This window comes from Sapajus apella, unplaced genomic scaffold (genome assembly GCF_009761245.1).
Source record: "Sapajus apella isolate SASKATOON/1434 unplaced genomic scaffold, GSC_monkey_1.0 scaffold108, whole genome shotgun sequence".
Classification (NCBI taxonomy): domain Eukaryota; kingdom Metazoa; phylum Chordata; class Mammalia; order Primates; family Cebidae; genus Sapajus; species Sapajus apella.
In genome coordinates, this window is record NW_022437048.1 from 2941254 (window position 1) to 2967547 (window position 26294).

Below are 26294 nucleotides of genomic sequence, written 5' to 3' on the forward strand. Positions count from 1 at the left end.
GGAAACAGAAAGTTGAGTTCAAAAAGAATAGTGGTCTTAATGGGCAGAGGAGAAAAATCACAATTAGGGGAGGGGAGGAGAAGGGAGGGGAGAGGATTGTTGTAATCTGTGGCCTTCTTGAGTGAGGTCTCACCCACCCCTAGGTTGATCAGTAAAAACTGCAGCTTTAACTTCCTGTAGCTAACTGAAAACCAGCAAATTTGCTGTAAGAGAAGACTTACTTGATTTACAGCAGAGGTATAAACCTACAACTTTTTAAGTCAAAAGTAGAAAAATTACTTAAGAAGGGACGAGAAAATTCTGTAGTTGTTAGCCAAAGGTTACAGTCCCAGTTCTTGAAGAGCAACAGAGCAGCCAGAAATTTAATAAGATCCTGGAAACAGAAGGGCAGAGAAGGGTAAAATGAGCTCTCCAAACATCTTTGGCAAACTGAAATGATGCATGCACAGGGGAGACTCTAGAGAGCATGGCAAATGTAAAAACCAAGAGGGATTTGGTAACTGCTTGCTACACTAAATGCATCCTCCATCCCACACAAAACAACCAACAGTGGGTGGAAGGCCTATGGACTCAAGTGTTTGATCTTAACCTTTGTCTAAATGATTGGCTGACTGCTAAGTTATGCGGACACAGGGACTACCCCTAGCAGGCAAGAATAAATTTTGAAATGAATTTAAAAACTAAGCAGAGACAGGAATAACTTTACATCATTTGTAAGACAGATTCCACAGTTTGAGTTCAGTCAAAATGTAAAATTTAAAACAATACAAATCCCTTAGATATAAAACAAAACTGAGCTGCTATAATATACTGCCTAAAATGTCCAGCTGTCAACCAAAAATTATTAAACATGTAAAAACATGGGAAAGTGAGATATACGAAAGGAAAAAAAGCAGTCAGTGAAAACTAAGTCTGTACAAGCCCAGATATTTGTTGAGTCAAGACTTCAACAAGACTTCATAACAAATATATTCAAATAATTAAAGATAAATTCAAAATGAGTCAATAAAGAAACCACAATAAAAAAAATATGAAGTATAAAAAGAGCCAGCACACTTTATTCTACATAAGTCCTACCACCAGGTTTCTTTAAATGTGTGTATTTAACAGTTAAATAAGACCTGAAAAGGGAGTTGGCCTAAAAATAATTTATCATGAAACATCAGTTTCTTCAGAGTTAATAATTCTATGCTAATGATACCAAAAAACCTTGATTAGACTTTGTGGCTTATATTTATTTGATATTAAAAAGCAAAGTTGAGTTCACACACAGAAAGCAATGGCAAAGGACACTGCCTCCAACAGAAAATATGAACCGAAACAGGATGGAAAAAACGTTTATATGTAATATAATAAATAGATATCATGTGAACACAGACACATAGACTAGAATACCATGTGATAATAGAAGTAGACTGAAATGCTACATTTGCAAGCCAAGGAATGCCAGAAATTGCCAGTAAACCATCAGAAGTTAGGAATAAGGCAGGATTCTCTCCCTTACAGTTTTTCAAAGACATCATGGTCCTGACAACACCTTGATTTCAGACTTCTAGCTTCTAGAATTGAGATAATAAACTTCTGTTGCTTTAAGTCATTCAGTTTGTATAGTATTTTGTTAAGCAGTTCTAGGAAATTAATACAAATATGCCATCTAACATAGTTCTCTCCCATGGGACTATTTACTAATCAATGATTTAAAATTAGTATTTGGAAAAGATGTTTTTTAATGAATAATTAATCAGGTCTCTTTTGATAAAGAAATGCCCTATATTTAATTTTCATATTCTTGTCATATTATAAAAGCAGTATCATAAATATGGGCATTGCTACAACCTATTATGTATAGTCACTGAAAAGCTGAAGAAAACATGTGGGAGTTAGAAATGTTTATGAAATACAAGTCTACAGAAAAATGAATAAAATGTTTATTTTAAAACATTATGTGATTACAAAGATAAATTTCTCAACTATACAAACTGTTTTTATATATACATATATACACACATACATTTAAGCTTGGTTTATCTTTCATCTTTTTATCTGAGTAAAAAGAAGAACGCTTTCCTCATTCAGGAGATTTTTGATGTTATAATAGTTACCTAAAAGTAAAGTGATAAGAAAACAAAAGTTATTTCCATAGGAATCATTTCTTTTGATTAAGTATTCAGTCATCACCTGACAGCTGTAGTATAGGACACAAAACAAAAACAATTCACCTAACTTAAAGTAACTTATTCAATTTCATGAACTAAAACATCAAGAGTTAAACATGACACATAATCCAGATAAGGCTTGAGACAATATAAATTTCACATCATTATGGTAAAAAAATGCAGAGATGAGTCAGTCAAGGGTTTAAAAAAAGAAAATCTCTTTCTGAAACCAATCTTTATTAGTCTGTAGAACTGCCGTGGATTCCTCTAAACCAGACATACTCATATATAGATGAGTATAAAAGGTACAATGTTAAGTAAAAAATCAAAATTTTAAAAACGCAAATGCTACTCTTAAATAAATAAGGTAATAAATAACAGCAAAAGTGAAATACAGATGGACAAGTATCCCATGTAACAGGCTTATCAGAATTGAGTACTATCACTGTGACTTTCTATATATTAGAAATTGAGGAAGTTCACAATTGAGAAAATTCCCAAGAGTGCTCACATGTTAAGGACTATATAAGCATGGCTATTACTATTGGCTCCTTCCAACAGAATGTAAGCTCTTTAACAGCAGGGATGTTTGCCTGTTTTGTTCATTTTACATCCCAAACTCTTGCAGGAATACATGGACATAGTAGAAACTTTGTTTTGTTTTTGTTTTTGAGACAGACTCTCACTCTGCCACCCAGGCTGGAGTACAGTAGTACAAACATAGCTCACTGCAACCTTGAAATCCTGGGCTCAAGCAATCCTCCTGTCCCAGCCTCCCAAGATCTAGGACTATAGGTATGCATCACCAGGTCTGGTTAATTTCTGCATTTTTTGTAGAGATAGGGTCTCCCTATGTTGCCCAGGCTGGTCCCGAACTCCTCACATCAAGCCCTCCTCAGCCTCTCAAAATGTTGGGATTGTAAGTGTGAGCCACTGCACCTGGCTCATAGTAGGCTCTTAATCATACTTGTTGAATGAGTGAATGAATGTCAAGTGGATTAAAACACTTACTTACCATGACTTCTGCTGTTCAATAGTGGATGAAGCATACCATTCTTTAAACAGTTTAATGTTCTAAAAACATGATTTCTTAGAGGTAACATGGGGAAAATAATTTTCCTTCTTCTCTGGAATATAACATATCTTCTGAGTAAATATTTTTACATTCAGTAGTAAACAACTCTTGTTCTCATGTATCAAAACACTAACTGGCCAGGCACCGTGGCTCACACCTGTAATCCCAGCACTCTGGGAGGCCGAGGTGGGCAGATCACTTGAAGTCAGAAGTTCAAGATCAGCCTGGCCAACATGGCAAATGCAGTCTCGAATAAAAATACAAAAAATAGCCAGGCGTGGTGGTGTATGCCTAAAGTCCTAGCTACTCAGGAGGCTGAGGGCCAAGAATCACTTGAACACTGGAGGCAAAGGCTGCAGTGAGCCGAGATCATGCCACTGCACTCCAGACTGGGTGACAGAGTAAGACTTCTGTCTCAAAAAAAGAAAAAAAAAAAAAACCACCACACAATAAAATGCTAATATGCTTACCTAATGATAACATGAAAGGAAAACAGGTACCAAACTGTTTTGACATCCATCAGTCATATCACACTTCATTTTGACCACTGTGGCTTCCATTTCCATGGTGCCCAAAAACAACTATATAGATGTTGTCTAAGTGAAATAAATTGTCTTTAATTATAGTTACCTGAAGGAACATAGAATGAATCCCCAGTACTTATTATATAAGGTGTTTCGTGTAAAGTACACAAAAGGTCTCCAAAGTTAACATAAAAAACCTGTAAAAATAAAAATCTCATTCAAAATTGAACCGTGATAATACTCCAAAGGAACTTTAAAATGTAGTGCGAAAAAGAACAGCTTCCCAGAAATGTGCCTGTTTTAATCTCTGTAACCTGTAACTACATTAAATTTCATGGCAAAAGGGGTCTTGACATGGGGAGGTTAGCTTTGATAATGTAGGTGAGCCCAATCCAAACACACAGACCCTTAAAAATGGGTACTTTCTAAAAAAAAAAACAACAAAAAAAAAACCCGGTTACAGAAGCAGGGGAGAAATGAGGCAGAATGAACAGTCACACAGATTCGAAGCATGAAAAGGACTTGCATCATTGCCAGCACTAAAGATGTGGGGACATATACCAATAAACATGGGTTATTTCTAGAAACTAAGAATGACACCCTGGCCAACAGTCAGTGAGGAAATGGGAACTTTAGTCCCACAACCACCTGAAACTGAATTCTGCCAACAATCTGAATAAGACTGGAAGCAGATTGGAAGTAGATTCATCCTCACATCCTCCAGAAAGGAATATAAACCTGCCAACATCTTGATTCCAGTACTGTAATACACTAAACAGAATACCTAGTCAAGCTCATGGTTATCTCTACATAACAGTGAGATAAATAATAAAAAAGAGTATTGTTTTAAGTGGTTAAATTTGTGCTACAGTCATGTACTGTATAACAGTGTTTCAGTCAACACCGAAATGCATACACAATAGTAGTCCTATAAGGTTATAATGGTGTTAAAAAATTTTATTGCCTAGTGACCTCACAGCCATCATGATATCCTAATGAATATCATGTGTTTATGGTGATGCTTATGTTTACATAAACAAACCTGCACTGCCAGTCACATTAAAGTATAGCACATACAGGAAAAAGTGGAGGATAGAAAGTAGGATAACTTGCAGCTCCCACTCACATGGACAGAACGGTGTGTGGAGACTCACATCATGAACTTTTGCTCCAAGAACTACTGCAGGAACATATCAGGAAAACTGTTGAGTGTCCAAAGTGTGAGAGGGGGAAAGTCTGCCTCCAAACAAATCCTTACTGGAGAACCTGAAAATCCAGGTCATGAGAGGAGGATTTAACCTTACCTAGAGCTAAAACAAATTTAGAGAGCCAAGGGAAATGTAATAGAAGCAGACGCCAGAAGAGTTCTGCAGGTACTCCTGGTTTCCAAGGAAGCCCAGGCAAGCCATTTCTGACTTTATCTCATAGGAGTCCTTGAGAAGGGCTGCCAGTGGCATTGGGGAAGGACCACAGAAAGAAGGAAACTTCCAGCTGAACTTTAAATAATTTTGGCCTAACATGAATTATCCTGGGCAGAATTGAAGAAAGAACAAACAGAAAGCTCAGGTACAAGCCAGGGTAGGTGGCAAGAGGCAGGGCCTGAAGGTCCTGCTTGCTTTCTCAGCAGGGAGGCTTTGTAGCCTGGGGGAAAATGTCAGTCCTATTCACAGGCTTCCTGGATACAAACTTGGTTTGGGGAGGCATAATGGGAGTGAGAATGGCCTAGCCTGGTTGCATGGGAGCTGGGTGAGGCCTGCCTGCTGGTTTCCCCCACTTCCTTGGTGACCAGTATGACACAGTGGAGACAGCCATAATCCCCCTGGGAACGTAACTCCAGTGGCCTGAGAACTACACTCTCATCCCCTACAGTGGTCACAGCAAGCTCAGTCCAAAGAGAGGCTGAGCTCAGACAAACCTAATCAATCCTACCTCCACCTGAGGTCTTTCTCTAAGTGCCCTGTAGCCAAAGGTGATTTCTTCCTTACAAAAATCTAATGCCAAATCCTACTGCCACCATCAATTTTTGTGGAAAACATCTGGTCTTTCACAAGCCAGTCCTTGGTGCCAAAAAGATTGGGGACAGCTGTAATACAGGAAGAGATTTCTTTGATTTTCCTTTTTATTTACTGGCTTATGAAAATTCTAGGGCCACTGAAAAGATTATCACCTACACTAGAAAAATACCTAGGCTTTATGTATGCCTCTCTAAAGGTCACATGCTTAGGACAACAAACTACTCAATCTAATTGAAGAATCAAAGAAAACAAAAAGCTAAATTCCTATTCCCCTCAAAATCATACGTTAAACATCAAGATTAAGAAAGTAAAAGAGGATAAATCTCTCAATCATGCTGGCTTCCATATTCACACATAGCAAATTTCATACTTTATACATAGACAGCACCCTGGCAGTGACCTGGTATTTTTTTGGCAACTAAAATAAAAAGTATAAGGCCTTCAAACTTTGAGATTCAGCCATTGTTAGAGATTAGTGTGTCCCCTGAAAATTCATATTTTGAAATCTTAACCCCCAGTGAGATGGTATCAGGAGGTGGGGAATTTGGGAGGTAATTACGTCATGAGCACAGAGCCTTCAGGAATGAGATTAGTGCCTCTGTAAGAGACACAGATCAAAGTCTATGGTGTTTTTATTATAGCAACCAAATCTGACTAAGACATACATCAGGAATGTTTTGCCTCAGATAATTATTTCTCCTCCTTTTTTATTACTGCTTTGTATAATGATCATTATATACCAGAATAATAATAACGGCTAGCACTTACATAGCACTTATACTGTACCTAGCAGTGTTATGAGCACTTTATTCTTATTTGGTTAATGTATATGCCCACTAATGAGACAGTTACTGCTTTAGTAGCTTTTCATGGATGAAGAAACTGAGGCACAGAGAGGTTAAGTAATTTTCTAAAGTCACAAGGTAAATGGCAGAGCTGGGGTTTGAACTCAGCCATTTTGATTACAGAATTCATTCCCTAACCACTGTGATATGCTGCCTCCCTAAATAGGGGGGGAAAAAGCCCCCTGAAATGTTCCAAAGCTATTTTTATAACTTAATAATTAACAAAAAAGTTCTTATTACACCCAAAAAGAATTTGCCTCAATCAGAAAGAACATAGGTTCCACCTGGTTCTTTTTTATTTCTTACATTTAATTTATTGAAAACATTAAGCAACTTGCCACAAAAATCTTCATGCAATTGGATTTTGCTGATTACATTCCCAGGTGTCATTTGAAAGCTTTCACCATCCTTTATTTCTTGTAAACTGGTAGTTAAATCTGGAGACTTGCTCAGATTCAGGTTTTGTATTTGCTTTTGGATTTTTTTGATTATGTTTTTTTTTTTTTTTTCCTAAGGCATGGGGAAAGCAAGACTACTTCTTGGATAGTGTTGTATTTTTATATGAGAAGGCACAAAAAGACAAAAAAGTAATACTAGAAAGTCAAGTATATATTTCTAGCATTTTTTCCTTATCTATTCAATTTGGTTCTCTAAGCACACTTCCCTTCATTTCTACATTTAATTAAGAAAGCTTTTGAAACATACAAAAATAGAATGATGAACTCTCATGAATACTTAACACTAACCACCTGCCCAAGCCAATACTAACCACCTGCCGAGGCCAGAGTCTACTATCCTCATTCCATATTATTTTGAAATAAATGCCCAGTATCATAATTTATCAGCAAATATATCAATATGTACTTAAAGATCAAGTGCTTCTAAAAAACATAACCACAATACTATTATCACACCTAAAAATGAATGTATATTTAATACCAAATATCTAGGTAATGGTCAAATTTCCAATCATCTGTTAAACATATCTTCAAGGGTTTCCTTGAATCAGGATCCAAATTAGCACCGCATACAGTGATTGTTGATCTGTTTATTAAATTTCTCACTCAATATTAATTAGTGGTTCTCAATCAAGGTGATTTTGCCTCTTAGGACAACTGACAATTTATGAAGACGTATTTAATTTTGTCACAACTAGAGTGCTGCTACTGGAATCTAATGAGCATAGGTCAGGTAAGCTTCTAAATATCCCACAACAAACAGGACAGTCTCCACTACAACAAAAAAAAATTATCTAATGAAAAATGTTACTAGTGCCGTGGCTGAGAAACCCTGATTCCCTAGGTTCCACCTGGTTATTTTTTATTTCCTACATTTAATTTATTGAAAACATTAAGCAGCTTGCCATGAAAATCTTCATGCAGTTGGATTTTGCTAATCACATCCTCAGGTGTCATTTGAAAGGTTTCACCATCCTTTATTTCTTGTAAACTGGTAGTTAAATCTACTGACTTGATCAGATTCAGGTTTTTTATTTGCTTTTGGGTTTTTTTGATTGTTTATGTTTTTTTGTTCTTTTCTTAAGACATAAGGGAGGAAAGACTACTTATTGGATAGTGTTGTATTTTTCTATCAGGAGGCACATAATGCCTGGTTGTGTTCTTTTTAGACATCTAACAGCCACTCAGCCGAGCCTTGATGCCTAGATCCAATAACTTATCAGGGATTGCAAAATGGTAATATTTCAACTCAAACATTCCTTCTTCACTCATTAGCTGGAATATTACTCTAATATGAACAAAATTCTCATCTATTATTTGATTACCTAATAACAGAGTTTATATAGAAAAGGCAGAATCAGTTGTTAAAATGAGTTAGCTTCCTAGACGCCTCCAATAGTAACAAATTAGGTTCATTTGTAGTAGTAGTGGTCATGATCGTCTTACAAATTCATGGATTTAGATATAATTGATACATATCAATCTAATGAAGTTATTGTTATTAATACTCAAATTTCATATCTTAGTCAGCCGGTGGTGGCATCTTCAAGTTGGAACCTGAAACATGACCCAATCTTAATGGTTTATGATTAGTAGTTTGCTATCAATTCCAAGCTCAGATTAAGGCCTAGAATCAGGCATTTCCACAAGAAACCGGCTCTTTTAAGTAGGTTGCTGTCACGTTTTTGTTTTTTTAGTTCTGGAACATTTATTGTCTAATTAAAAAAATATTATCAATCATTTTTCATTGGGTTTTTTCTCTCTCCTGAAATTCTTATTATTTGAATTTAGGCATGTTTATCTCTCTTCTCTATATTATTTAACTTTAATATTTTCTACTTCTTAATTTCCTTCTTGTCTCCTGGGAAGTTCTACAACCAGCTCTCATAATTAATTTGTAAATTCTTCTGCAGTTTGGTTTTAACAAATCTACTACTGTTTCATCTTCTATATTCTCTAGTATTGTGTTTGAAAGAGAGTTAATGGCCTGTGCTGGTTCTCCCTCTTGTCATCTTTATTATTTTTTTCAAAAACATATAGTTAAGTGTGCTTCATGTTTAAAAATGTAAAAATCTAGTCTTATTTTTAAAAAACTTTAGCTTTAATTTTCATTATAAAAAGTTAAAGATAATATATATAAGAAATAAAATCAATAACTATATCATCACATAGTAAAACGTGTATTCTCTTCAAGATTTTATTTACATTTTTTAATATGTACATTTTTCCTAGTTAGAAAAATAGAAAAATAGATACTATATACAAAGAACTTTGATGTTGCACGTTTACTTAAACATTTATCACAAGGGTCTTCATATACGGCTATTCTTCAAAATAAAATGCTCAAACTATTTGAATGTGCTTAGTGCAGTGCCTGAAACACTTAAGTTCGGTATAATTGTTTATTATATCATAAAATGGTTTATCTCATTACTAAGTCAAAATTAAAATGTAACATTTTCTTCCTGTAGCACATTGTAGTGATTTCTCATTTCTGCAATTAGTCAATGATTAAATAAATAACTACGTATGTTCAGCACCTCTTCCCTGAACTTTCAAATTATTTCTTTAGGAAAAATTTCTAGAAATGAGATTCACCGGTCACAGGGTATAAATGCTTGTCTAATAATTTCCACTAACTCAGTAATTATAAAGTATCATTTGGATTTAAACGTGTATTCCTTTGAACATTAGCCAGATTACATACTTTCAAACATCTACTATTCAAATTTCCTTTTGTATAATAAAAGCATGACAGTTGAATGGGTAACTGCTATTAGTTCAGTGATGACATTTCATTTTTATCCTCATTATTAATGATTCTTTTATTATTATACAGGGACCATCTATACTTTTAAAGTGTGTTTTCACTCACAGTAACTGGAGGTCTATAACATTTTAAGTTTGAATTAATGAATATTGCTAAATTATTTTAAATCATGATTCTAGCTATACTGATGCAGTAATAATCTTTGACTTTCATATGTACCTTTCCTTGCCTTGCCTAAATTTGCCCTTCTTTGTTAATATAAACTCAAAGTTAATATTAACTTTGTTAATATAAACTCAAAGTTAATATTAACTTTGTTAATATAAACTTCACATTTTTTCCCTCCTTTTTGAACTTAAAGTAAGTTTGTCATTAAAGAGAATCATTCTGGGTGTGATACTTCAATAGCAGGATTTCAGACTCCTGAAATGTCAGACTAAAAAATGTTCCTTAGTTATATTTTTTAACTGCTGATAAGTATTCTCAAAATCTGATGCTTTTCAAATTCTATATTCTATAATTTTCAAACTCAAACACAAATATTATATATATACGTGTGTGTACATACACACGTATATATATATTCCTGTTACACACACACACACACACACACACACGCACATACACAAAAAAAACAGACCAATGTTGCAGAGGTATATGTCTCTAAATGGGGGTGAGGGTGGAGAAAAGGAGATAAACAGGAAGAAAGATATAGACTGATTCACCTTGAATCTCATTGTAACTTCAGCCAGTAATATTGTTACATATAATGGTACATTACTTAGTACTTATAGAAGCAACTAGCTCTTAGTCCTGAGTCTATGGCTAAATAGTTAAGTAGTTTTTTTTTTAATTATTATTATCTCACTCATTTTTATTTACTTTTTTTTCAGGTTACTGTTTTATTAATATATAATAGTTTTAGATATTTTTGTGGTACATGTCACATTTTAATACCTGTATGCAATGTATAATGATCAAATAAGGCTAACTGGGATATAAGTCATTAATGAAGAAGTTTTTTAACCTATTTCTCTACACATTATCATAGAAATCTGGAATTAGACTTAACCTCTATAATTCCCCAGCACTAAAATCCTAATGATTTGTTTGCAAATCTATATTCTAAGATGTTTTTAACTAAAAAACATTCCTTAAATTTCTAAATCTCAAAAGAATACAGTGCTATGCAGAGAACAGATACTTTCAAATAACTATTGGCTGGTAGACTCTAAACAGATTGAACAAATCAAAACCTTTTTCTGCATAGTGTAGTAATAGAATTTAATTCCTGAGGAAACAGCATTTTAATGTCTCATCAAATCCAATAAATCAGAGTTCTACCTATGGCAAAACATAAATATATAAAAAAATATATATACTTACCAATATATCCTGGCCAACATGCTGCTTTCCCTTTTCTTCTTGTGGTCCTAATATCAATTTCCCAGTAGAAAAAAAAGGTGTATCCAATGTCTTATATACCTTCAACTCACCATGCTTAACAAAAAATTGATATGTATCTTGTGGCCTTATAAGATCTAGGAGTAAAACAGTAATACAAATACAAAACAAAAGCAATTATTATTGGTCAACGATATAACATATACACATACATATAATAAAGAGTTATTTCTGGATATAAATCTGCCTTAGAGGGACAGAACTGATTCAGATCAAAGATGGAGATAGAATGCCAGAGGTCAAATTGTTGTCTGTCTTAAAAGCTGTATGAGCTTAGTCAAGTTACTTAAGCTCTCTCTCACTGTGCCTCAATTTCCTTTTCAGTAAAATGAAATTAATAATAGGTTCTTCTATTTGATGTTAATGAGCTGCTGTGAATCTCAATGAGTTAATGTGTGTAAACTATTTAAAATATTGTCTGGCACAAAGTTAGCACTGTTAGTTCCAGCTGAATAATAATAATGACAGTATTACGGTAACTAAGACAGAAAACAAGATTAGCCGAGATACTAAAAAGAATTCCCTATTTTTGAAGTTTAAAATAAACCATGAATGCATCATCACCATGCCAACAAGCTTTTTTGTACTGCTTGACTGATGCTAATTTTTATTAGGTAAAATTTGTGAGAAACCAAGTTCTAATGGTTGTTCAGAAATTACTATCTCACTTACAAAAATTTCCATTACTTAACAAACATTTCCAGATCTATAATTAATAAATTATTCTGTCATCAACCTCTGATTCTATTTCCCAGGATATTTAGGAATGTTAGTGATCCTACAGACTACATGATATAGAAACAAATATATAGTAGATTCAAAAAACAAAAAATGAACTCCTGACAATAGTCACAATAACCTGGCAGAGTACAACAATGCTTTCAGTTAAGACACTAAACAAAACTCATACTTCTTTGTTCTGTTGCCAAATAATCTGAATATAAAAGATAACTTTGCAAAGATGTTAAGATAATAAAAGAAGTCTATTTTCATAGTCCACATTTTAATTAGGAGTACAATTACCACCTTTCTTTTCTTAAAAAATTAATTATTTATTTTATTATTACCTTTTTTGAGACAGAGTCTTGCTCTACATGTCCAGGCTAGAGTACAGTGGCGCGATCTTGGCTCACTGCCATCTCCGCCTCCCAGGTTGAAGCAACTCTCCTGTCTCAGTCTCCCGAGTAGCAGGCACTACAATCACACACCAACATGCCTGGCTACCATTACAACCTTTCTGATTTGACCTTCTCCTCTGATTTTGGAAAAATAGCCCTTAGTACTCAATGGTGCAGTCCTAACAGTTATTGAAATATTTAAATATTTCTTGTGTGTGTATATATGTGTATATACACATATACATATATATTTACCAACCAGACCATATATATATATATGGTCTGGTTGGTAAATAGCTGAGTAATCCATAAACTCCCACCTCACTATAGCCCATCCCTTGGGGATCTTCCATGACCTGCTACAGGCTAAAATATTTAATGCCTATCCAATACAGCAGGAGGCTTCCAGGACTTTGCACCGTCTTTAAGCTTAGAGCTGGCATTTGCATTTGTACAACTGACTGATGCCCTTGCTAGTCATCCTCACAAAGGATTCATATCCCAGGTAACATTACTGCCATTCATAGGCCCAAAAGTTTGTCTGTGCCCTCCCCACAATCCCTGCTTGGGCTTGTGGTAAGAGGATCCTTGAGTCTGCCAACTATCTATAATTCCCTATAAACAGCCTCTGTCCCCATGTGTCCTCCTGGTCAAAGAAGGCCTAGACCCTGTTGAGGGAGACAACATTCCTGATTATAGCACTTGTGCCCTAGAGGACAAGTCCAGGGTATTAAGTGTACCCTGAAGGCTGTCTGACATCAATATTCCCCCACAGTTGTCTTCACATAGACTGCTTATTAGAATTAGATTCTCTTCTGGACTTTAGCACTGAAAGAACTGGGAAGAGAAAGGGAAAGTAGACAGGCCAATCATCAAGCAAGCAATGTTTTCTTACAAGTTGTTTAAGTATTTTCAATAACAGCCCTGATCTTACCCAGGAGAATAATCTCTCTTGTTTCTGGGTCCTTTACCCTTGTTGGCTGCAAAGGATCTCCAAGAGGTATATCTAGATTTACCATTAAGCTAGTCTCTGCAAAAGAAATACCATTGAAATACAAACTACTTAAAATTATTCTCAATTATAAAAAACATTCAGTATAAAATATAGGTATACAGAAGTTATAAAAGAAAATTGTCAAAAGCACAAGTCTCTTCCTATTTATAAGCACTCTGATATACAAAAATTCAAATTTAAGACCCATAATAATTTAACATAAAAGCAAACACCCTAAACTTCCTATTTTTTGTAAGCCTACAATGTGTAAACTCAAACTCTTGCATCATCAAGGAATTGATGTTTTGCATAATCTTTAAGAGGTATATAATACACTTTAGAAATGTCTATTTTAACCATCATTTGGGCATAGGAAAGGTAGGTTTCATTTGACTAGGCAATTTACTCATGAAGAAATTTATACAATGATATTAATACTTTTTTAAGAATAAAATTAGCTTACTTTCCATTTGGAAGGAAGTAGACATTAAAAAATCAATTTTACCTATAGTATTATTTCTGAAGTTTTTGGAAGTAAATTTCATATTTTGCAAAGAGCTTCTTCTCAAAGTAATCCTATTTAAAATAAAATCTAAAAGTTACTTTCATAAATAAGTTCATACTTCTTTCATCGTTATCAAGACAGATCCTTTTCTTATTAGCTCTTTTGCCGACTTTTCCAATGTTTTCTTTTGCCTTCCTTTTAGATGGTACTGTGTCTGGAGAGAGTATTCCACTAACCACAAATCCTCCTGAAATTTAACAAAAAAAGGAAAATATACACGGGAAAGAGAAAAGCTTGAAACAAAACTCCTTAAATTTAATATGGCACCCTTCCTTTCAAAGTATCAAAGAATATATATGTCTGCAGCTAATAGTTGAAATAACACAAAACTAACCCATTTCATTATGTCTCTACCACCCTAAATCAGAAGCTGATAAAACAGGATTAGATGATGAAACATAATTAGATGGTCTCTGTTGCTCAACTGAAATCAATAGTCATCAGTGTGAGCTTTTTAAAAAAAAAAAGGAGGGGGGAGGCTAGCAATGAACTATTTATAGAAATCCACATGCCTTTAGTCCTTTGACTTAGATATATCTATCAAAGAAAGAAATATAGCCAGGCACGGTGGCTGACATCTGTAATCTCAGCACTTTGAGAGGCCAAAGCAGGAAGATTGCTTGAACCCATGAGATAGAGACCAGCCTAGACAACATAGCAAGGCCTCATCTCTACAAAAATAAGAAAATAACTCTAAGATTAACATTATACTTTCCTGCCCACCCTACATTACTTTGTAGAAATCTATGAGGAAATGGAAAATGGTTAACAGGAATAATAATGGAAACTATATTACCTTTACCAGTTATAATTTTCTCATGTTCTAATACTTTATATTATGCAATTATAAATCTTGTCTGATAATACAGGAATAACAACACTCAGCTACCAAAGAGAAAATACCAGCATATCTACATTAATCAGACAAAAATGAATTTAAATCCTATTATCAAAATCTCGGGCGTGATGATTAAGTAAGGTAATGTATATAAACATGTAGTGCAGTGTCTGGCACATAGTAAACAGATTTTTTATTGGTAGACATTATAAGCATAAACTAAGTTTTACCTGATGGCCTTCCTTGATAATCTATTCGCTCCCCTCGCCAGTACTCCAAAGGTTTCAAACGTATTCTCTTGGTCCTGCGAACATTTGGTGTGTTGGAGGGCAATACTATAAAAAGGTATCAGACAAAAGTATATACATATGTTTTTTAGTTAATGGCACTTGGCAGTGGAAAGACTATCTTTTAGAAAATGAATGCTTTATTTTTTAGAACATAAATATTTTTCTAGACAAAAGACTAGAAAAACAAAACATATATTTATGCTAATAATTAAAGAAATGCCAAAGGAAAAACAGGCTACCAAATTGGCAAATATTTAAAAATTTAATATTGCCCAGTGTTTACAATGTCAAATGTACACTCATCTGAACAATGCAAAGTTCTGTATATTAAATTGAGTTTGTTGGCTGTATCTTCAAATTCCCATGTTCTTGCCTATTTTTTGTTTGCTAGAGCTATCCTGAAGCTAACAGGAAGTTGCCTACTGCTCTTAGGCATAATGCTTAATGTTCCTCTCTGTAAACACTGAAGCTCCTGATCAGGAACATTTTTATTTCCTTTTCTCTACTCCTGATTCATCATTTCACTCCAAGACAAGCATTAAGTATCAAGAGGTATAGCAGTTTCTCATCATACAGGCTCACGAAATACTGACATGAGCTAAGTTCTTGAGTGAGGCAATGAGAGAAAGCTTCACTCCTACTGGTAATCTCTAAGTATAAGTGCAAGAGCACTCACAGCCTCAAATAAAGAGAGAAACATTAAAAGCCACCCAACATCACAGAAAGGTGGGAACATGTATCTTGACTGGCAAATATCTCTTTGGGAACCATAGATTGTTAATCTTTACATGGGCAACTCCACGGGTTCCCCAGTTCACAGCTTTGTCTACTTACTACCCTAGCTACTGCTTTGTTTAGGAGTCAACTGGATTAAAGTGGAAGCAGATGCCGTCAAGGAAGCCATCTACCGGGTAGTTACAGTTTCTTTGATAAAATACTCCACACTAGCTTCATAGATAAGGGAGGATCATGCCCCCTTACTATGGGGGAAAAAGTGAGAAGGCAATAGAATTCATAAATGGACAATAGACTAACTCAGTAGCTTGTGGTGACTTAATATGAAATTCATAAAAACTAAGTATGTAATTTTATCTACCTACCAATTAATCCAAGTAATAGTATTTCTCCTCCTTAAGAAAAATTAAGTATATTTAGAAACAAACTTAATGAAAGTATTTTTCTCAATAAAAATATTAAAAGAAAATATTCTTACCTAATTTGTGATGGATTCTGCTCTTTGGTATCACTTTAGATCGTTTTACTCTTGAGTCACCTACAAAATGCAAAAGATAATATCATGAGCAATGACTGCTAATTCCAAGTTAAGTTAAAGTTTCCTGGTCAATTTCAGTATGAGTATTTTAAATAAAATTTGATCTGATAATATATTTCATTACTCCTTTTGCTTTTCACTGCTCAGTTATAAAAATTAAGGAAAAGAAGTATTTCTGTAGACTTTGCTACAATGAATATATTACAAGCTTGTCCAATTCGCTTTATTTTGTTATGTTCTGTTTTGCTTTGTTTTAGGCCTTTAGCAGCCTGAAACCATGGTTTTTAGTTTGTATCTCTAGTGACAAGTGGAAAAGAGGGATGAAGAATGGGTTTTACTGACCCAACCAGAAACAGAAACTAAGAACCCATGACTGTATTCTCTCCCTTGGACACCCTGGTTTGTATTCTAAAGAGTGTAACTGTTAAAAAACAAACAAACAACAACAACAAAAGATGTAGGTACTGATAATGGTTAATTAATATGTTATTAATGAACTATCTGTACCTTTCTCATAAAGTTCTGAAATAGTTTAAGTGTACCGAATTTAGCAGTGTGCCAATGAGCTTAGGGGTTCTCAACTTTGGTAAATAGCACCTAAAGATGACTGTCTTCACTTCTTTCCCTTTCTATGCACAAATGTTCCATATCAAGAAGCAGAGTCTCATTCCCTTCTCCTTCAATCTCTGCTCAAGTTAGTGACTTGCTTAACTAATAGAATACAACAGAAGTGATGCCTGGGACTTAGAAGGCTAAGTCCTAAAACAATCTACAGGTTCCATCTAGAAGTCTTGGGATCTCACTCTGGGGGAAGACAGCAACAATATGAAGATTAGCATAAGACTGCCATGCTGTGAAACCCAATGTGGTCACATAGAAAAGCCACATGGGGAAAAAGAGTTGCTTGGGCAACCCTCAGTGTCCCAGCTCTCCTAGCTGGGTCCAAATATATAAGTGAAGAAGTTACCTTGAATGTCCAACACAGTTGAACTTTCAGATGACTCCAGCACCAGCAACTTGTACTTTTAAATTCATGAGCATACTCAAGTGACAATTACCCAACTAAGCCAAGTCAATTCATTGAACCATAAAAGATAAATCAATCATTGTATTAAGCCTCTAAGTTTTAGAGTGGTTAATTATGCAGCAATATACAACTGGACACAATGTCCATGAAACACCTAAAGTTGTAAATATAATTTTGCATTTTTCCTCTAAAAAGTAGGTCTGAGTTTTTATCATATTCTCAAATGAATCCATGAAAGAAAAACAACAAAAAATTATTAAGAATGATTGAATTAGATATTTTATAAAATTATTGGTTTGGAAGAAACTTCAGGGATCATAACATCTAATTTCCCTGTCAGAAATAGGCAAATCTGTAGACATCGAAAGTAGATTAGGAGTTGCACAGGCCCAGGGAAAGGAAATGGAAAGTGGCTACTAAAGGGTAAAGGGGTTTATTTTTGGGGGTGATGAAAAGTTCTAACATCGACTACGGCAATTACTACATACCATTGATTTGTATACCACAAGTGGACTAATTATAGGGTATATGAAGTCTAACTCAATAAATCTAGTGTATCCCCCCACTCCACCCCAACCCCCACTGCCAAAAACCCAATTTCCCATGCAATCTCCACTAGAATAAGTAGAGGTCTGACCTCTGTTGGAAATTCTCCTGTGACACTGGGTCTTGGAGGGAGCGCCAGAGTCATATAAGGAACCACAGAAACAAGCAAATATACTGAGAATAACGGGAGTCAGGTTTCTCACTGAGAAGAGGTTTATAAAAACGGGAAAGGAGAAGTCTATATTGAAATGGAAGTAGGGGTAGTAATGTGAACTTATAATAAATAGAGGCATATCCCAGAGACATTGCCAATTCAGTTCTAGACTACTATAATAACACAGATATTGAATAAAGCAAGTCACACTATTTTATTTATTTATTTATTTTGGTTCTTTTGTTGTTTTGTTTTGGTTTTTTGAGACAAAGTCTCACTCTGTCACCCAGCCTGCAGTGCAGTGGTGTGATCATGATTCACTGCAGCCTCCACTCCTGGGAGCAAATGATCCTTCTGTTTTTCCCCGAGTAACCGGTACCACAGATGCACACCACCATGCCCAGCTAATTTTTGTATTTTTAGTAGAAACAGGTTTTCAGCATCTTGGCCAGGCTGGTCTCAAACTCCTGGACTCAAGTGATCTGCTTGCCTCACCTCCCAAAGTATTGGGATTACAGTGTGAGCCACCATGCCGGGCCAAAAGTTATGTCTTTACTATATTACAGTATATTAAGTGTATAAGAGCATTAGGTCCAAAAACTCAGTGTACATATACCTTAATTTAAAAATATTTTATTATTAAAAATGCTAAAGATCAGCCAGGCATAGTAGCTCACTCCTGTAATCCCAGGACTTTGGAAGGCCCAAAAGGGCAGATCACTTGAGGCCAGAAGTTCAAGACCAGCCTGGCCAACATGGTGAAACCCTGTCTCTACTAAAAATAAAAAAATTGGCTGGGTGTGGTGACACAAACATTGTGATCCCAGCTACTCTTGGTGGCTGAGGCATGAGAATCACTTGAATCTAGGAGGCAAGAGGTTTCAAGGAGCCAAGGCTGCACCACTGCACTCCAGCCTGGGTAACAGAGTAGGCTTATGTCCCAAAAAATAGAAATAATAAAAAATAAAAATAAAAATATCATCTGAGCTTTCAGTGAGTTTTAATCTTCTTGCTGGTAGGCTATTCTGCCTCATTGTTGATGACTGCTGACTGATGAGGCTGGTGTGTCTGTAGTAGTTTCTTAAAGCAAATCAACAATGAAGTTTCTCTGGGGCATATAAAATGCTGTTTTATAGCATTTTACCCACAGTAGAACTTCTTTCAAAACCACAGTCAAACACTTCTAGCCTGCCACTGCTTTATCAACTAAGTTCATAGAATATCCTAAATCCTTTTTGGTCATTTCAAGGGTTCACAACACATTCACCAGGAGTAGATCCCACCTCAAGAAATCAGTTTCTTTGTTCATCCATAAGAAGCAACTCCTCATCTGTTCAAATTTTGTCATGAAATTGCAGCAATTCAGTCTCATCTCCAGACTCCACTTCTAATTCTAGCTCCTTTGCTATTTCTACCACATCTAGTTATTTCCTTCATTGAAGTCTTGAAGCCCTCAAAATTACCCAGAAGGGTTGGAATCAACTTCTTCCAAACTCCTGGTAATATTGATATTTTGACCTCCTCCCATAAAACAAATATTTTTAATGGCGTCTAGAATAGTGAATCCTTTCCAGAAGATTTTTTATTTACTTTTTCCAGACTCATCAGAGGAATCACTACTCATAGCAGCTACTGCCTTATAAAATGTATTTCTTAAATAATAAGACTTGAAAGTCCAAATTATTCCTTCATCCATGCATGAGCTGCAGAATGGATGCTGTGTTAGTAGGCATGACAACATTAATCTCCTCGTCCTCGTGCATTAGAGCTGCTGGGTGGCCTGGTGCATTGTCATGGTTGTGCTGTCACCCAGGCTTTGTTGTTCTACTAACAGAGCAAAGTAGATTTAGCATAATTCTTAACAGCTCTAGGATTTCTGGAATGGTAAATAAGCACTAGCTTCAACTTAAAGTCACCAGCTGTATTAGCCCTTAACAAGAGAGTCAGCCTGTCCTTGGAAGCTTTGAAGTCAAGCATTGACTTCTCCACTTTAGCTATGAAGGTCCTAGATGACATCTTCTTTCAATAGAAGGCTGTTTGTCTACGGTGAACATCTGTTGTTTAGTGAAGCCACCTTCAATTATCTTAGCTAGATTTTTTGGATAACTTGCTGCAACTTCTACATCAGACCTTGCTGCTTCATCTTGCATTTTTATGTTATGAAAACAGCTTCTTTCCTTAAACCTCATGAACCAGACTCTGCTAGTTGCAAACTTTTCTTCTGCTGCTTCCTCACCTCTCTCAGCCTCCACAGAATTAAAAAGAGTTAGGGTCTTGCTCTGGATTAGACTTTGGCTTTAAAGGAATGCTGTGGCTTGTATAATCTTCAGTCCAGACCACTGAAACTTTCTCTATATCAGCATTAAGGCAGTTTCCCTTTCTTATCATTCATGTGTTCACTGGAGTAGCACTTTTATTTTCCCTCAAGAACTTTTCCTTTGCATTCATAAATTGGCTGTTTGGTGCCAGAGGCCAAGCTTATGGACTATCTCGGTTTCTGACATGCTTCTTCACTAAGCTTAATCATTTCTAGCTTTTGATTTAAAGTGAAAAATGTGTGATTCTTCCTTTTACTTGAACACTTAGAAGCCATTGTAGTGTTATTACTGACCTCTCAGGAAATAGGGAAGCCCGAGGAGAAGGAGAAAGATGGGGAACTGGCCAGTTGGCAGAGCAGTTAGAATACATTTATTAAGTTCACTTTCTTATATGGGTGTGGTTTATGATACCCCAAAACAATTGCAATAGTAACGTCAAAGATCGCTGATCACAAATCACCATAAAAGACATAGTAATGAAAAGGTCTGAAACACTGTGAAAATTATCAAAATGTGACAGAAACACAAGGTGAGCACATGCTACTGAAAAACATGGTGCCAATAAGGCTTACTCAACACAGGGTTGTCACAAACCTTCAATTTGTGAAACAAGTAGTATCTGCAAAGTACAATGACACAACGCATGCTAAAACAAGGCATGATTGTATAAATATAAATATAGACATAGAAGCCTGTATTATATACAGTGTATACATACGTGTATGTGTGTACGTGTATGTATCTATATCCTATCTCTGTCCACTGAAAAAGCCTAGAAGCAATGGTATCCCAAACAAGGATCACACCAAGTGCCCAAATCTTGGTTTCTAAATGCCATCCTCCACTGAAAATAACCAGGTTTCCTGGAGCAGTAATTGATCCCAGAGCTGGAGCAGGGAAAAAAGACTGGAATATCTTATGCCAAAAAACAAAGACAGTATTCATAGAATCATAACAAAAGCACACGGAGACCAGCTTAAAGAAAATCAAATGACCAAATATATCACAATGTATCACAATAAATGATCAAGATTACAACCACATGACATAAAATATAAACCTAGTAGTCCATATTGATATAAATAAAATGAATAATGAATAAAATAACTGGCATGGCAGAGAAAAACTGGCAACTAATTAATGGGGAAGGAATAAAAGAACAGAAAATAGAAAATAATGTGACATCATTAGTAGCCGATAATTCAACTGGGGGTATTCAACGTACATTAAAGTTGGCGGATGGAGGTTTGACAAGAAACAGGTTATTAAAATAGTATCAGAATATCACTCCACAATATTTATCAATTATAAGAGAAAGGCAGTGGCTTTACAGTAGAGAAACCTGGCAGACAAAAATGTGAACAGGTGATCAGGATTAAGATCATGTCGACCAGGCGTGGTGGCTCACACCTGTAATCCCAGCACTTTGGGAGGCTGAGGTGGGCAGATCGCTTAAGGTCAGGAGTTTGAGACCAGCCTAGCCAACAAGGTGAAAGCCTATCTCTACTAACAATACAAAACTCAGCCAGATGTGTTGGCGCATGCCTGTTATCCCAGCTACTCAGGACGCTAAGGCACAAGAATTGCTTGAACCCTGGAGGCGGAGGTTACAGTGAGCTGAGATCACACCACTGCACTCCAGCCTCTGTGACAGAGCAAGATTGTCTCAAAAAAAAAAACAAAAACCCAAAACCAAAAAAAAAAAAAGGATCATGTAGAAGGTCAACACTGTGTGCCTCCTGTGTGATGTGATGGACAAATTACAACCCCTAACTCCTAACCCTGTAGTATCATTTATGTAGTATTACTGTCATTATCAATAGCACCCATTGATCATGAGGAAACAGAAAGACCTAGGCTGAGGGTCATTCTAAAGATATGAAGGCTGTATTTTTTTTTTTTTTTCTGAGACAGTGTCGCTCTGTTGCCCAGGCTGGACTGCAGTGACACAACCTCCACTCACTGCAACCTTTGCCTCCCGGGTTCAAGCTATTCTCTGCCTCAGCCTCCTGAGTAGCTGGGATTATAGGTGTCTATCACCATGCCCAGCTAATTTTTGTATTTTTAGTAGAGACAGGATTTCACCATCTTGGCCAGACTAGTCTCAAATTCCTGACCTTGTGATCTACCCGCCTTGACCTCCCAAAGTGCTGGAATTACAAGCGTGAGCCACCATGCCCGGCCTAGAAGGCTTATTCTTTAAAAATGTTGGTGTCAGGAAAGTTAGGAAAAAAAAACCTAAGGAACCGTTCCATGTTGAAGGAAACTAAGGGACGTGACAGCTAAATGCAGGACTGATGACTGGATCTTGAACCAGAAGGAAAAAGAAACACTGAGATCCAGGATTGGATCCTGAGCTAGAAGAGAAAAGGAACTGCTGGTGAAATCTGAATGGAATCTGTGAATGAATCTGTTGTACTAATGCTGATTTTCTTATTTGGGTAGTTAGAGGGTATTTATATCCTTGTCTCACTGAAATGCATTATGGGGTATTTAAGAGAAATAATATGTCTATAATTCCCTCCCAAATAGTTTAGAAAAAGATGAATGACAATAAACGTGTATAAATATTTATTAGAAGAGGCAGGGAGGAAGATGGAAATATGCTGAAAAATGTGGACAACTGTGAAATCTCAATGAGGGGATATGGGATCTCTGTTTAAGACTCAAATTATTTCCAAATAAATTATTTTTTAAGTGACTAACACAAAGGACAACTCCTAAATTTCAAAGATTAAAGGATCCTAGTAAGCCTGGAGATGGAAGAAAACTAGTTATCTACAAAGGAAACAAGAAATAAGTCTGCCTTCAAATTTCTATTCATAAGCATTAACTCTCATGAAGCAAAACAGCAACAGGCAGATTGTGTAAAGAAAAAAAGATCATGACTCAAGATTATGTTCTCTATTTAGCTGGTGGTTCATTGTGTTTAAAAAAGAAAAATCCTGAGTCCTTGCTGGAATATGTGAGAATGTTTACCACCTTAACTAAGAAGTAACAAATATATCTGTTGACAATAAGTGTAAATATATTAAACATTTTATTAAAGGAAAATATACTGACACAGCAAGTCAAAAACAATTCAATCATGTGCTGTTTCTGAGCCACTTTTAATTTTCTAATAAAAGTTAAATAAAAGGATAAGAAACAACACCCAACCAAAAGAAAGTGGAGGTCACAATATTAATATTAGACAAAACAAACTACAAAGTATAAAGCATTTAACACAATGAAGGAGATTTGACCAAAACAGGTACCTTCCATATGAATGAGGGCTTATGTGATTAGTAACAGCACTGAAATGTACATAACAAAGACTACAGGAAATACAAAGAGAAAGACAGCTGGAGTGGCACACTTCAACTCTAGCAGTCATTAACAGATCTCAAATCAAAAGTAAGAATACAAAGGTTCAGAATACTATCAAGCTTATTATGTCCAAATCTAACATCCTGTTATTTTCCCCCAAGTTTGCTTATTCCCCAATAGTCCCCAGATCAGGAAACAATATTACTATTCTTCCAGGTACTCAGGCCAAAAACCTTCAAGTTATCTCTAATACTCTTTCTCTTATACATCACATCTCCTCCATCAGAAAATCCTGTTGTCTTTACCTTCAAAAACACTTAAAAATCCTCCTACTGCTCTCCATCTTCTACTGGTACCACACTGGTCTAAGCCAACACCTCTCATTACGATTATTTCAACATCTCTCCAGCCAGTCTCCTAGCTTCCAAACTTCCTCTGTCCCCTCAACCCCATCGGTCAACTCCTAACATAGCAGCTGCAGTGATTCTGTTAATACAGGTCTTCTGTTCAAAACCCTCTAATGGCTTCCCATCTCTCTTAATAAAAGGCTTTAACATCCTATGTGATCTTTCATTCCGCTGCCTCTGTGACATCGTTTTTCCTGCTACTTGCTCTCTCTTCCTCTGCTCTAACCCCCTGGCCTTCCTGGTGTTCCTCAATCAAGATGAACTCTACCACACCAGAACCTTTGCCCTTCATCTTCCCTCTACCTGGGACACTACTTACCCAGACAGCTGCATGGTTTACTGTCTCATCTCTTCACAACTTTGCTCAAATGATCACTTCCTTAGTGAGGACTTCTCTGCCCACCTACCTAAAAGTGTGAACTTCATTTGCCACCCTAAAACCCCTACTTTGTTTCTACTCTCAACAACCAGCAAATCATAAATTTTGTTATCCTTTTAAATTGTCTGCCATCCTGCCCCTTCCAGAAATTACGCTCCAGGAGGGAGAAATTTTTGTCAGTTTTATTCACTGACACATACCTAAGCCCTAGAATATACAGTGATATTTCATAAATATTTAAGAATTCCTTAAGTATTCAAAATATATTCAAAAAATATATTGACTTGTGTTATCAACAAAATAATAACTGTATATATATCTTTAAGTCCCCATCTGTACATAAATTATTCTTTTCAAGCACTGATGGAAAAATTATAAAAACTAAGTATAAACTAGGATATTAGAACACAAAGAAAACCTTAATGAATTCAACCAATAAATAACATAGGCCAAGTTTTCCAGAACAAAACAAAACCGGAAAATAATAAAAGAATAAAACACAACTTCTTAGATAACAGCCAAAATTATACACACCAGATATTAAACTAAGCAAAGAACATGTATTCATCTTTATATCAATTTATGGGATTACAGCTGATATCATTTTACAGATAAGGAAACTGAAGTTTAAGAACACTAAAATTTCTTACTCAAGATAGCATAGTGATGCTTTCTGATCAGTGGTGAATGGGGGAAAAAAAAGATAACATAGCCAGTAAGCAGTAAAGCTAGAACAAATCCCAGGTCCATGACTCTGGAGACCAAGCTCTTGACAACCTACTCTTAAATAACTACCGAGTCAAAGAAAAATCACTATAATTCAGAGTATACTACAATAACACTACATAGCAAAGCCTATAAAATTAAGCCAAAACTATAATGAGGGAAATTCAATGCTGCTTCTTTACCAAAGAAAAAGCAGAAAAACACAGAAAGCATTCAAGTTAAAAAAGAAAAATAACACCATAAATCTAATGATGGGGGAAAAAATCAAAAAGTTAAACAAATAGTGATTATTAAGGGGAAAAAAAACCAGTATAACAAATTACAATCAAACATGCATTTTTAGGAGCATAAAAAAATTATAAAATTATCTATTAAGAAACATTTTTAAACTTCAGTATAAAAATTTTCAAGTATTGAAGGTCAGGCACAGTGGCTCACGCCTGCTACAATCCCAGCACTTTGGGGGGCCAAAGAGGGTGGATCACAAGGTCAGGAGTGCAAGACCAGCCACATGGTGAAACCCCTCTCTAAGAAAAATACAAAAAATTTAGCCAGGCGTGGTGGTGGGTGCCTCTAATCCCAGCTACTCAGGAAACTGAGGCAGAGATCTGCTTGAACCCAGGAGATGGGGTTTGCAATGAGCCGAGATCATGCCACTGCACTCCAGCCTAGGCAACGGAGTGAGATTCCATCTCAAGAAAAAAAATTTCAAGTTTGAAAAAAGAGAAAACTGTACAATGGACCCAACACACCCATCACCCAGCTTCAGTAATCATCAACAGATTACTAATCTTGCTTCATGTATACCAACAGCTTAACAATTTTAAATACTGGAGTAGATACCTTAAATGCCAGTATTTCATTATGGCATTTAAAAAACTGTCACTCATTTTTTTCTCTCTCACTTAGGCAGAGGGTCTTACTAATTTCTAACTAAGAGTCTTAAGAGGTAGGTACTCAATACACATTTGCCATCAGTGATAATGTAAATAAAACATAGCACTCCTTACTCCATATTCATAATGCCACAAAATTCAAGACAG

General features: G+C 35.7%; 1 protein-coding gene across 4 annotated transcripts in view; it reads right to left on the reverse strand.

Moving 5' to 3' along the window:
- Window positions 1–681: 681 nt before the first annotated feature.
- The window catches only part of CENPC (centromere protein C), a 64246-nt gene continuing 38633 nt past the window's right edge, over window positions 682–26294 (reverse strand). Inside the window, exons 13-19 of one of the 4 annotated variants that reach the window (XR_004263036.1) lie at window positions 16326–16385; window positions 15053–15157; window positions 14043–14171; window positions 13360–13455; window positions 11230–11384; window positions 3862–4957; window positions 682–2102 (exon numbers count right to left, since the gene is read on the reverse strand). Coding sequence is in view for 2 of the 4 variants with exons in the window: in XM_032259289.1 (XP_032115180.1) it covers window positions 2032–2102; window positions 3862–3952; window positions 11230–11384; window positions 13360–13455; window positions 14043–14171; window positions 15053–15157; window positions 16326–16385 (707 nt within the window). In the remaining 2 variants the exon portion in view is untranslated. Of the gene's footprint in view, window positions 2103–3861; window positions 4958–11229; window positions 11385–13359; window positions 13456–13924; window positions 14172–15052; window positions 15158–16325; window positions 16386–26294 lie in introns of all 4 variants that reach the window. The other 3 variants (XM_032259289.1, XR_004263037.1, XM_032259290.1) reach the window with 3 other exon arrangements.